Genomic DNA, 13,702 nt, shown 5'->3' on the forward strand with positions numbered 1-13,702 from the left:
TCATCCAGGTGGCTGCGGTGGCGGAGGAAGAGGGTTTTCTGGGTCCATCTGGGCTTCTTCGGCAGTCCTGGCAAAAGTGGTACATGGAAACCACGGACGCCTGGAGTGGCATGGGATCAGCCATACAGTGAACGCAACAACGATGCCAGAAAACATAGAAAGACCCGCAACAATGAATCTGGCCACCATAGTCTTTCTGCTCACGTATCTCTTATGCTCTGGGGAAAAAAGCAGAAGGTGTATTAATCATTCTTGCACGAACAGGATAATTGTGGGAAAACTTTCATTTCTTTATTCAAATGATTTCCTAGAGTACAACTCTATTGTGGCTTGCCACAATAATATAACCGCAAACCTCAAAAACAAGAAAGTCTGCAGAGAAGAGCAACAAAGATGATTAAGCTAAACTATATGATGAAAGATTGAGGGAACTGGGTATTTGAGGGGTCGACCGATTCTCCAAAGCCCCCGAAGGCAGGACAAGAAGCAACGGATGGAAACTCATCAAAGAGAGAAGCAACCTGGAATTAAGGAGAAACTTCCTCACAGTGAGGACAATTAACCAGTGGAACAGCTTGCCTCCAGACGTTGTGGGGGCTCCAACACTGGAAAGTTTCAAGTTTTTCAAGTGGACAGCCACTTGTCTGGAATGCTTGAGTAGGGGGTTGGACTAGGAGACTTCCAAGGTCCCTTCCAATGCTATTTTTCTATGTTCTATGTTTTAGAAGTCTTTGGGATGCCCCATTGCATCCAGCCATTCACAGGATCCTACCCTCCTCCCCCAAGACCTGGTGAAGGGCCAAATCTTGACGGAAATTCCAGAAAGCCAAAAGAGAGGGGGTCCTGCTTGGGCAGAGGGTGAGGCGGCCACAGAAAAGGCACGCTTCCAGGGCCCCACTATATGGTGGCATTTCAGGGAGGGCACCTGGAGTGGGCCTCCTCCGTCAGCTCTGGTGGGATGGGCAGATGTGATCTGAGGGAGGGAAACTCCTGCCCATATCTTCTGGAGGAGGCTGCAAGGCCCCTGATGGACAGGAAGCAGGCCTGAACCATCCCCTGTTATTCTGCAGGCATTTATGAAGATGGTAGATTGCTGTTGCTTTCAGGGCGGGGGCGGGGGTGGGGTGGAGGAGCAAAGAAGCTGGGAAGAAGTATCTCCTACCTCAGTTTTTTTCCTTGTGCCATCACTCTGCTGAACACTTACTCATTCTCCAAGTATACTCATGTAGTATGGCTGTATTATTATTATTATTATTATTATTATTATTATTATTATTATTATTATTATTCTCTTTTATTCATTAAAAATGAAACTCAGTCAACTGGACATTTAAAAATGTGTCACAAATACCATTGACTGGTGCTAATGGTTGATACGGGTTGCTGCCAGCGTCTTAGGGATCAACCAAGTACCTTCTTAAAATGTATGATGTTCCGAGTAGCATAGTTCCACTGGTGTTATTGCAGGAAGCTGCAATTTCTTGAAGTGTTTTGTGAAATTCTTGGACATGATACCAAGTGCCCCGATGACAATGGGTATCACTATGACATGTTTCATCCATAGCCGTGTAGTTTCGATGGCTAGGTCGTGATATTTCATTTATTTTATTTATTTATTTATTTATTTTATTTTATTTGTATACCGCCCTACTCCTGAAGGACTCAGGGCGGTGAACTGGCACAGGGTAAAACACATAGAATACAAAAATTTAAGAGCAGAAGTAAAATCGAATTAAATCAATTTAGCCCAAGATAAATTTAAAATCCCAGGTTAAGAACAAATTAAAATTTACATTAAAATTTACATTAAAAAGAGAATGGGAGAAGTTAGGCCAGACCAGCCTGGTGAAATAAAAAGGTCTTGAGAGCACGGCGGAAGGTGCGTAGATCCGGGATCCTCCGTATCTCCGGGGGGAGCTCGTTCCAGATAGTAGGTGCCCCCACAGAGAAGGCTCTCCCCCTGGGGGCCGTCAGTCGACATTGTTTGGCCGATGGCACCCGGAGGAGCCTCTCTCTGTGAGAGCGTACCGGCCGGTGGGAGGCTGTTTGCGGCAGCAGGCAGTCCCGTAAATAACCAGGCCCTAAGCCATGGAGCGCTCTAAAGGTGGTAACCAAAACCATCTTTCATGATTTTTTCCAGTTCTTTTTCTTCGACTCTGGCATCTCCTGGTACCGTGATGTCAATAAATTGTATGTTTCGGTTTTGGACAACTCTGATATCTGGCGTGTTGTGTTCTAAGTGACGATCTATCTGTATTCGAAAGTCCCACAAGATCTTCATCTTCTCATTTTCTATAACTTTCCACTTTATGTTCCCATGACTTTTTGGATACAGGTAAGTCGTATTTTTTACATAATGACCAGTGGATTAATTTAGCAACTCGGTCATGTTTAGCTTTGTAATCAGTTTGTGCGATTTTGTTACAATCACATATTAAATGTGAAACAGTTTTGACTTTGTTGTTGCAAAGTTGGCAGTTTGGATTGTCGGTAGATTTTTGTATCTTCGCTTTCATGGCATTAGTTTATAGTGCTTGTTCTTGAGCAGCCAGTATTAAATCTTCTGTTTCTTTCTTTCTTTTTTTCTTTTCTTAAGCCATGGCCATGTAAAGCTGTCATCACATTTTCCTTCAATGTTTTTCAAGTGCTGTCCATGCAAAGCTTTGGTTTTCCATCTATTTAATCTGTCATTGTTGTTGTTGTTGTTTTGTTGTTATTGTTATTGTTATTATTATTATTATTATTATTATTATTATTATTATTATTATTATTATTATTATCTGTTTTATTCATTAAACATGAAACTCGGTCAACTGATCATTTAAAAATGTGTCACAAATACCATTGACTGGTGCTAATGGTTGATACAGGTTGCTGCCAGCATCCTAGGTATCTTCTTAAAATATATGATGTTCTGAGTAGCACAGTTTTTATCCTTCTCACCGTAACCCCTCTTATTGGTATTATTATTGTGTTTATTATTATTATTATTACTTTGTTGCTTTGCATGTACACTGAGCGCTTCTGCACCCGGAGATACGTTTCTTGTGTGTCTAATCACAGTTCTCTCCTCTCCTCTCCTCTCCCCTCTTCTGTTCTGTTCTGTTTCTGTTTCTTCTGTTTCTGTTTCTGTTTCTATGGTCCATGAGCAGAGAAGAGATTGCTTTGCTACTACCAAGTGGGGGGGTTGTCTCCTACCCAGCCCCATAGCTGAGATAGCGGTGGTGGTGGGGTCTAGAACTCTCCTCTCCTTGGCAGACTCCCCTGATTTTCTGCCTGGCGCCCATGGATTCCTCCCGGGATTCAGTGCTGACATTCACCTCGACCCAGACCAGGATGGCAAAGCGTTTATTTATTTATTTTTTAAAACAAATTTTATTGGTTTTTTTCTTTTCTCCTCTCCCACCTTCACCCACATCTTTCTTTCTTTTTTTTTTTTTGAACAGAGTGTTGGTCGTTTCTTATCTTATACAATTAGTCAAGTTCAAATATATTTTACTGGCAAAGCTTTTAGAAGGAAGGAAACCCATTGTATCCCCCGCTCCACCTCCCCTTCCAGAAACTGCCCCCTGCATCTCTCTGTGGAGAGTCTCAGTCATTCTGAGATGGCTCTCCCAAAGGTCTTCCTACAGGTTGTTCCTGAAGAAGCTTCTTGGATGAGAACTTTTTCAAGGAAAAAAATACCAAGGAAATCCAGGTGCCTTTTGGAAAAGCCTCTTTGGGACGGCCTCCTCCATAATTGATGACTTGAGTAGAAGGAAATGTTGCATTGCTACGGGGATGTGATTTGTTGGCCAACTGCAACCCTTGTATTCCACAGTCATTGTGGAGAGTTGCTCCTTCCTCAAACCTCATCCAAGGCTAACCCTTTTCAGGTTTCTCCCTGAAACCTGCCCCCGTAAAGACCTGAAACCAGCCCCCGTAAAGACACCTTAAGAAGATGTACTTACTTGAACATGCTTCTTTGAGCGTCATGGTTTTGGATACCTTGCTAACGGGGTTTTCTACCTTGCAGCTGACCTCCTGGTCAAAGATTTGTCTGCTGGTGTAATTGATGGTAAGCAAATTCTCATGGGTGACCCGAGAGATGATCCCCTCTGCCACACCCCATTGCACATCCAGCTTGTCATTCCATCGCTCCACAGAGCAGTTCAACTGCAATGATTTTGTCTGGCCCCTATTGATTGTGCAGTTGATGGACAGGTCCTCATTCTGCAAATGTTCTGAGCAGGAGATAGAAAGGACAGGAGGGATGAAGAACAGGAAGTGGAAGGACGGAGAGATGGAAGAAAGATTTAAAATGAAGGAAAATCCTCCCACCAAGAGTAACTTAAGGGAGATTTTTCTTAGGGCCTTTGAGGCCTCGAAGCCCAGAGGAAGGAAGCCATAGCAGCTTTTTCCTCTGCCTTGACCCCACCCTACTGTGCTTCTTGTAGACTGTGGACAAGTCAGCCTGGTCAACCTAAACAAAACAACAGAATAACAGAGCTGGAAGGGATCTTAGAGGTCTTCTAGTCCAACCCACTGCTCAAGTAGAAGACCCTATACCATTCTGGATAAATGGCTGTCCTTAAAAGCCTCCAGTGATGGGACACCCAGAACATCTGGAGGGAAACTCTTCCACTGTGTTAGGTCCCCATGGGTCCCCATTGGGATGCTGCCATTCTGGCAGGGAAGGTGGCGGGTGGGGGTGGGGGAGAACCAGGACACCATGTATCATTTGCTCTGCCCTTTTGTCTTTCTCTGCTCTGTTCCTTTGATGTATCTGCTTGGGAATGGGGGGGGGGAGGGAGGAGCCCGGGGCCCTCTGTTTTGTCTCTACTCCGCCTTCTCAGCTCAAAGGTCTCACAACTTACACCTTGGGTTTGGCCAGCACCACACCGGACAGTTGGGAGGGGTTGCAAAGTCCAATGTTTATGCGTGGGAAATTCAGATTCTGCCCAGCTTCTCTGCTCTCACCATCTCTCAATAAAAGTTCCTTTTGAAAGGCTTCAAGACTTCTGCTTTCTTGAAGGGATAGTTGAGGCAAGACCTTACCTACTGATTCTCATTCTTAGGAAATTTCTCCTTGATGAATTTCCATCCATTGTTTCTTATCCTGCCCTTAGGTGCTTTGGGCCCTAAATCCAAATAGGTGGATCCCTCTTTTTTGTGGCATCCCCTTAGATGTTGGAAGACTGTCATGTCACCTCCCCCCCAGTCATTCTTTTCACTAGACTAGACATGCCCAATTCCTGCAACCATTTTTCAGCCTCCAGACCCCTGATCCTCTTGGTTATGCACTCGTTCTCTGCACTCGTGTGTCTGCAACACTTACTGTAAACTTTCAGGTCAAAGTGCTCGTTGATTTTTTCCGAAGTTGTTAAAGCGATGTTTGCCGTATATCTGTTCATGTCCTCTTGGCTTAGATGGCTGAGATGCAGATTCCGGCAGTCCTTGGTGGAGCTGACCCGCTCCTTAAATGCCGGGAGGGGGATGAGAAGTTTGCAGGGCTTCTTGGGGGCCACCAGGGCGAGGGTGCTGAATTTGCTATTTTTCTCAATCCTGAACCAGGAAATGGTTGCAAATGGTTTTGATTCATTGATCTGGAAAGTGATGGATTTCCCCAGAACGCCATTCAGTTGTACGGGTGAGGTTTCTGTGAGAGCCAAGAGGAGACAAAAGGCTTTAGAAGCAAAAAGCAACTTGGTTTATGGTTTTTTTTATTGGACACTTCAAAAAAAAATGCACAAACAAATACAAAGGTCAACATGAAAAAAAGAATAAAAGCAATAGCACTTAGACTGCTTATATACTGCTTCACAGTGCTCTAAGTCAGGGGTGGGCAACTGTGGCACTTTTACAACCTGTGGACTTCAACTCCCAGAACTGAAGTCCACAGGTTGTAAAAGTGCCACAATTGCCCATCCCTGCTGTAAGTGGTTTATAGAGTCAGCCTCTTGCCCCCAACAATCTGGGTCCTCATTTTATCGGAATGGGACTGTTCGTCTCGTACATTTGGCCACCCCTCATTCTCTTCCGGCGTTCCTCTCTTGGGCGATTCTCCGCTGACTATATTCCTTGGCTGACGTGTTCCCACCGATCTGCCCTGGGCAGTGGCCACGGCCACTCCCTCCCGGGCGCTTCTCCGCAGCCCATACACAGAAGGAGGTTTCGTCCTGGGGTTTTCGACACCTGGGACAGTTAGGGCCCAACAAATCAGCTAGAGGGGGAAGGAAGGAAGGAAGGAAGGAAGGAAGGAAGGAAGGAAGGAAGGAAGGAAGGAAGGAAGGAAGAGCCTTGGTGAAATGGAGGGAGAAGGTGGGAGAAGGGGGGGACTTCCACCTCTGGCCTTTTTTTGGGGAGAAGGAAGAACCCTTTTCAGGCCAGATATCCAAATCGATAATTAATGACAATGAATAATTTATTTTATTTTTATTTTATTTTATATTGGATTTCTATACCGCCCTTCTCCCTGAGGACTCAGGGCGGTGTACAGCCAGATTAAAAAACATGCAGAACAAATATTAAAAACAATTAAAAGATATATAAATTTGGCCCAATTAAAACTCATTACCAATTAAAAACGTTTAAAACATTTAAAAAAAAAACAGTTAAAAATTTCATCTTAAGCCAGCCCGGCTTGTTTAAATAAATGGGTTTTAAGGGCGCGACGGAAGGCACTGAGGTCTTGGATTCTCCGTATCTCTGGGGGGAGCTGATTCCAGAGGGTAGGTGCCCCCACAGAGAAGGCTCTCCCCCTGGGGGTCACCAGCCTACATTGTCTGGCTGATGGCACCCCGAGGAGGCCCTCTCTGTGGGAGCGCACGGGTCGATGGGAGGTCGTTGGTAGCAGCAGGCGGTCTCGAAGATAGCTAGGCCCTATGCCATGGAGCGCTTTAAAGGTGATAACCAACACCTTGAAGCGCACCCGGAAGACAACTGGGAGCCAGTGCAGCTCGCGCAGGAGCGGTGTTACATGGGAGCGCCATGCTGCTCCCGTCACTACCCGCGCTGCTGCGTTCTGGACCAGCTGGAGCCTCCGGGTGCTCCTCAAGGGGAGCCCCATGTAGAGAGCGTTGCAATAGTCAAGGCGAGAGGTGACGAGGGCGTGAGTGACTGTGCACAGGGAATCCCGATCAAGAAAGGGCCGCAACTGGCGAATCAGGCGAACCGGACAAAAGGTCCCCCTGGTTACAGCCGTCAGATGTTCCTCCAAGGACAGCTGCATATCCAGGAGGACTCCCAGATTGCGAGCCCTCTCTGTGGGGGCCAATGACTCGCCCCCAATAGTCAGTGATGGAGTCAACTGACTATATCGGGATGCCGGAAGCCACAGCCACTCAGTCTTGGAAGGGTTGAGCCTGAGCCTGTTCCTCCCCATCCAGATCCGTACGGCCTCCAGGCACTGGGACATCACTTCAAGGGCATCGTTGGGGTGGCCTGGGGTGGAGATGTACAGCTGGGTGTCATCAGCGTACTGGTGGTATCTCACCCCAAAGCCACGGATGATCTCACCCAGCGGCTTCACATAAATGTTGAACAGGAGAGGCGAGAGGACCGATCCCTGCGGCACTCCACAAATGAGAGGCCTCGAGGTCGACCTCTGCCCCCCTGCCAACACAAACTGCGACCGGTCGGAGAGAAAGGAGGAGAACCACCGCAACACGGTGCCTCCCACCCCCAACTCTTCCAGCCGGTGCAGCATGATACCATGGTCGATGGTATCAAAAGCCGCTGAGAGGTCTAACAGGACCAGAACAGAGGAACAACCCCTGTCCCGCGCCCTCCAGAGATCATCAACCAACGCGACCAATGCCGTTTCTGTGCTGTGCCCAGACCTGAAACCCGACTGGAACGGATCTAGATAAGATGTTTCCTCCAGGAATTGCGGAAACTGTCGTGCGACCACACTCTCAACAACCTTCGCCATAAAGCGAAGGTTGGAGACAGGACGATAGTTGGCCAATATTGCCGGATCCAGGGACGGCTTCTTGAGGAGAGGCCTCACCACCGCCTCTTTCAAGGCGGTGGGGAAGTAACCCTCACTCAACGAAGCGTTGATAACACCCTGAAGCCAGCCTCGTGTAACCTCCCGGGAAGCCAGTACCAACCAGGAGGGACACGGGTCCAGTAAACATGTGGCCGCACTAAGTCTCCCCAAAATCCTGTCCACATCATCAGGAGTCACAGCATCAAACTCCTCCCAGATAACATTCTCAAGACTATTCCTCGTCACCCTGCCCTGATCTACCCAGTCAGAGTCCAAATCCCCCCGGATCTGGGCGATTTTGTCATACAGGTATTGTCCGAAATCCTCCGCCCTGCCTTCTAAGGGATCCTCCCGCACTCCCGGATGGAGCAGGGCGCGGGTCACCCTAAACAGGGCGGCCGGACGATTCCCTGATGACGCAATAGAGGCGGAAAAGTAGTTAGACTTTGCCGTCTCTATCGCCACTAGGTAGGCCTTAATATGCGACCTTACCAGTGTTCGATCAGATTCAGCGAGACTGGCCCTCCAACCGCTCTCCAGGCGTCTTTTCCGGCGCTTCATTTCCCTCAGCTCCTCAGTAAACCAAGGAGCCGCACGGGATCGGCATCGGGTCAGAGGCCGCAAAGGCACAACTCGGTCCAAGGCCCCACCAGCCGCCCGATCCCAGGCGGCTACCAGGTCCTCGGCCGAGTCATGTGCTAGATCCTCAGGAAATGGCCCAAGCTCCGTCTGGAACCTATCAGGATCCATCAGGCGCCTGGGGCGGATCCATCTAATTGGATCCGCCTCCCTGCGGCGAGGGGTCGCGGTTCGAAGATCTAGGCGAAGGAGTGAGTGGTCAGACCATGACAAGGGTTCCATGTCTATATCCCCTATAACAAGACCACTCAACCACTGGCCAGAGACAAAAATCAGATCCAGAGTGTGACCTCCCCTGTGAGTAGGGCCATGAACTAACTGGGTCAGGTCCATGGCCGTCATGGAAGCCATGAACTCCCGAGCCACCTCAGACGTTTCACCGACGGATGGCAAGTTGAAATCACCCATGACTAAAAGCCTGGGTGTATCTACTGCCACCGTGGCTATCACGTCGAGTAGCTCAGGTAGGGCTGTTGCCACGCGGCAGGGAGCCAGGTACTTAAGCAACAAGCCCATCTGAACCCCACGGCCCCACCTCACAAGGAGGGACTCACATCCGGCTATCTGAGGCACAGTGGTCTCCCTCGCATTGATTCCCACCCCCCCAAAAAGGGGGGAGATGTTGGCAAACATCCCATTCAAGATTTAGAAAGGAAGAAAAGGAAATTGTAAAAGCGCTCCGGTCCCAGTCCTGCCCGTTCGCCCAGTTCAAAGGGAAGCACTCCTGGGGTTTTTTATTTTTATTTTTTAATTTTTAGCAAGGGGAAGACTTAGTTGCAATTAATTTCTTAACCAAAAGCAACAGATAGAAGCGCTTCAGTTTATTTGTTTGTTCTTTTCTTCCCGAGATATTTGTGCAGTTTTCAGGAGGGGTTGGGGATGGTGTGTGTGTGTTACAACTTGGCACACCAACCATCATCTAGCCCACTAAAAGATTTGTAAGAATCGGTGGGAATTCTTACACGCTAAGAAAACCCATTAAAGTATTTATTTATTTATTTATTTATTTATTTATTTATTTATTTATCAAATTTCATAAACTTTCACTGCCCAGACATGGGTGGATTAATTAACTGGTGCTTTAGTTGATTCTTCAGCAGACAAAACTGAGAATCTGTGGATGCAAGTTAAGATTTAATTTTAACCCTGTTGCTTCCCTCTGTATGGGAATGGGAGGAGAAATGAGGATAAAGCAAAGGTGAAATGCTCCCGGTTCGGACTGGATTGCCCGATCCGGTAGTGATTGAGGCAGGTGGTTCAGAGAACCGGTAGCAAAAATCACTGCCTCGTGACCAGCTGAGCCGTGCAATCATCAGAGGCTTTTTATTTTTATTTTTAAAAGCATTTTTTCTACAGCCTCTTTAGCAGAGTAAAAAAGTAAAAAAAAAAAGCCTCTGACGATCCCAGCTGATTTGCCTAATCAGCAGAGGCTTTTTTTCTTTTAAATGCCTCTGACAATCCAAGCTGAGTTGCCTGATCTGAGTTGCTTTTAAAAGACAAAAAGCCTCTGCCAATCAGGCAACTCAGCTGGGATCGTCAGAGGCTTTTAAAAGCATTTTTTACAACCTCTTCAGAAGTTGTAGAAAAAATGTTTTTTAAAAGTTAAAAAAAAAAAGTTGGCCATGCCCACCCAGTCACATTACCCCCCCCCCCCCAAGCCACACCCACAGAACCAGTAGTAACAATGTTTACATTTCACCACTGGGATAAAGATATAGGTATGTATGTATGTATGTATGTATGTATGTATGTATGTATGTATGTTATGCTGCTGTAAAAGTATTTTCCTTTTAAGCATTTAATTGTTAAGCATTTATAACACATATGCCTCTGAAAAAACATATACCTCCAGTCAATTGCATCCTTCCTGCATTAAGATCTAAATCCTTCATAAATCCTTTTCCTTCCACCCTATTTTCTCCAGGAATTGGCAGGTAACTATCTCAAACTACCAGAGCAATCCACACACCTTTTGTGCTGTTAATAGGGGACCAATTAGGTGGCCAATTAGGAAGACAAAAGGAGGGAAAATATAACAAAAAATAAACACTGCCAAGAAAGGACTCTGTCTGTTGCAGGAAGATGTAAAATCTAAATTAGGGTATATGACTGAGTTTTACAATGTCGTTAGATTATACGACTAGAGTAATTAGAATACTAAGAAGTAAGACTTTAGTGCAGTGGTTCTCAACCTTCCTAATGCTGCGACCCTTTTATACAGTTCCTCATGTTGTGGTGACCCCCAACCATAAAATTATTCCTAAAACCTTTGAAAATATGTGTTTTCTGATGGTCTTAGGCGACCCCTGTGAAAGGGTCATTCGACCCCCAAAGGGGTCCCGACCCACAGGTTGAGAACCACTGCTTTAGTGGGTATAAGAAAGGACGCAGAATCATCTCATGCTTTGTAGAAATTGCACAAGGTGGGATTGGCCAGTCTGGGGCTGGAGGTCTGAATCTGCTCAGGAGCACATACACACGCACACACACGCACACACATATGCTTGAATCTTGAATCTCTATATCTAGAGGGCACTCTGAGGCATTTGCTATCTTTCATATATTTATTATCTAGAAATATGATAATTACTTTTTTCTATCCTCTCATTCTAGACAGTTATAAATATTTTGAACAACACAGGATCTAACCACTTGACACTTTCCCTCAACACAACACACAGTCATCCTTTGTGTCTATCAGATCTTTGATAGCTGCCTTATCTGAAAGGGATTTTTCCTAAACATGAATCTCTCTAAGTTCTCTTTAGGAAGCGCTTCTATCTGTTGCTTTGGGTTAAGAAATTAATTGCAAAAAATAAAAAATAAAAAACCCCAGGAGTGCTTCCCTTTGAACTGGGCGAACGGGCAGGGCTGGGACCGGAGCGCTTTTACAATTTCCTTTTCTTCCTTTCTAAATCTTGAATGGGATGTTTGCCAACATCTCCGCCTTTTTTGGGGGGTGGGAATCAATGCCATAAATTATTCGTTGTCATTAATTATCGATTTGGATATCTGGCCTGAAAAGGGTTCTTCCTTCTCCCCAAAAAAAGGCCAGAGGTGGAAGTCCCCCCCCCTTCTTCCGCCTTCTCCCTCCCATTTCACCAAGGCTCTTCCTTCCTTCCTTCCTTCCTTCCTTCCTTCCTTCCTTCCTTCCTTCCTTCCTTCCTTCCTTCCCCCTCTAGCTGATTTGTTGGGCCCTAACTGTCCCAGGTGTCGAAAACCCCAGGACGAAACCTCCTTCTGTGTATGGGCTGCGGAGAAGCGCCCGGGAGGGTGTGGCTGTGGCCGATGTGCCGGGGCGAAAGCCTGGGGTGGGGGGCAGCCAAGGAGAAAAGTTTGTGGCTAATAACACAGAGGCGAAAACCTTGAGGAGAAACAGGCAAGGCAAAGGGTTCGAGCTGAAAAGTCCTAGACCCCATTTTACCTACCTCAGAAGGATGTAAGGCTGAGCCAACCTTGAGTCTAGTGAGATTTGAACTGCTGAACTGCAGCCAGCAGAAATAGCCTGCAGTTGGGCTGAGAGAGAGTGGCTGGCCCAAAGCCACCCAGCCCCTTTCATATGTAAGGCAGGACTTGAACTCACCATCTCCTGGTTTCTAATCTGGTTCCTTCACCACTAGACTAAACTGACTCTTGTAAAATTAAAATGCACATATAACCCCAAATTTTGGGTGCGGTACCAGTTAGGTATTATGTCAAAGAATATTATAGTTTAAGAAGTGTCCAGTTGACTTTTAAGGCAGGACATTCTTGGGAACATAGGAGCATTTTCCAACAATTCATTCATAGACGGGATGAAGTGCTGTTTTAATAAAAGGCAATATAGTATCCTTCCAACAATTAGCACGTATAAAGATAATTCTGCATACTCTGGGGAGATAAACGGTTTGGTAAAACTGCTTATCCTAGGTTGACATTGGAATCCGACTTTTCAGACTTGTTTCATTCAAGTAGGAACTATTTTCCACAATTGTTGAGCTGTACAGCATTGCCCCCCAGTATGGAATCCTGCTTGCTCCAGTTCTGAGCCTCGACTGGGAGGGAACGTAGAAGGGCCAAACTCCCCCCCCCCAACCGAAACCATCGCAGAAGTTACCGGCTTGGAAGTAAAAAAGTAGGAGTGTCACCCAGAAAACATTCTGGGGTTGCATGCCAGGAATTTTCCTGCCTGGATTCAAGCAAGGCAAAGACGTGGTCCCTGCCACTGGTGGCTCCCACTGCCCCCTCTTGGCTGAGACCTCACAATCAGGTGACTCAGTCTACATCGTATGCAAATTACTTACCTGGAGGGTGAAAAGGTTAAGCTTCCCTGCCCCAAATTTGCTCCTGGGAGCTTTAGCTTCTTTCGAAAGTTTGTGCCAACCCTGAAGCGAACCTGGCTGAGGCCATCTTGGAGGCTTCATGGTTGCTACCAGGCAGAAGAGGGGACGGGGCAGGGGGGGGGATAGACAAAACAGACAGCAAACCAAGCTGGGAACCAAGGACATTCCAGCACTGGAGTTACTCCATTCCAGGAATGGAGTAACCAAGCAACTGGCCAGCACCTCTATTGGACAATGTGACTGATGACCTGGGGGGGAAAGGGGGGAACTTTTTAATTAGGTGAAAACCGCGGGAACTTTCAGAGTCGGTTTTCACCAGTTGTGCTGATATGATGTATCCAATAAAGCTGTTCTTTGAGGAAGCTACCTGCCTTGGAGTTCTGCTTTCAGGGGTGCATTACTCGGAACGCTGACAGTTTGAATGTATTTTCAAGGCGGACCCTCGCCCCTTGCTTGTTCAGGAAGGGCTGGCCGGCACTGCCTCCCCCTGGCAATTTCTTTCTTCATCTGGTACAAAACTTCCCAGATTGGATTGGAACGGCTGTCACAAAGGTGCTTTTTCAAAAGGCAACTGGACTTCCTTTATTTTTTCTTGAAGATGTTTCACTTCTCATCTAAGAAACTTCTTCAGTTCTTTTTTTCTTTTTTTTGGCAAAAAGGTTTTTTTATTTTTTTCCAAACATACACATTACATCCTTTCGATACAGAGCTTTGATCCGGTCATCATTTTGTTCAATTTTTAACAAAATCTTTAACAAAATTTTATCTA

General features: G+C 46.4%; 1 protein-coding gene across 1 annotated transcript; it reads right to left on the bottom strand.

Annotated features, from left to right (window-relative positions):
- Nucleotides 1-12,762, bottom strand: LOC139321969 (SLAM family member 6-like). The gene is made up of 4 exons (XM_070950925.1): nt 12,708-12,762; nt 5,318-5,638; nt 3,951-4,223; nt 1-218 (listed from the first exon to the last, which is right to left on the bottom strand). Exons 1-4 carry the CDS (start codon nt 12,760-12,762, stop codon nt 1-3), a joined length of 867 nt encoding a protein of 288 aa, XP_070807026.1.
- Between the last annotated feature and the right edge of the window lie 940 nt (nt 12,763-13,702).

Source organism: Pituophis catenifer, unplaced genomic scaffold (genome assembly GCF_029215685.1).
Source record: "Pituophis catenifer annectens isolate HBS135680 unplaced genomic scaffold, rPitCat1.0.hap2 SCAF_10, whole genome shotgun sequence".
Taxonomy (NCBI): Eukaryota; Metazoa; Chordata; class Lepidosauria; order Squamata; family Colubridae; genus Pituophis; species Pituophis catenifer.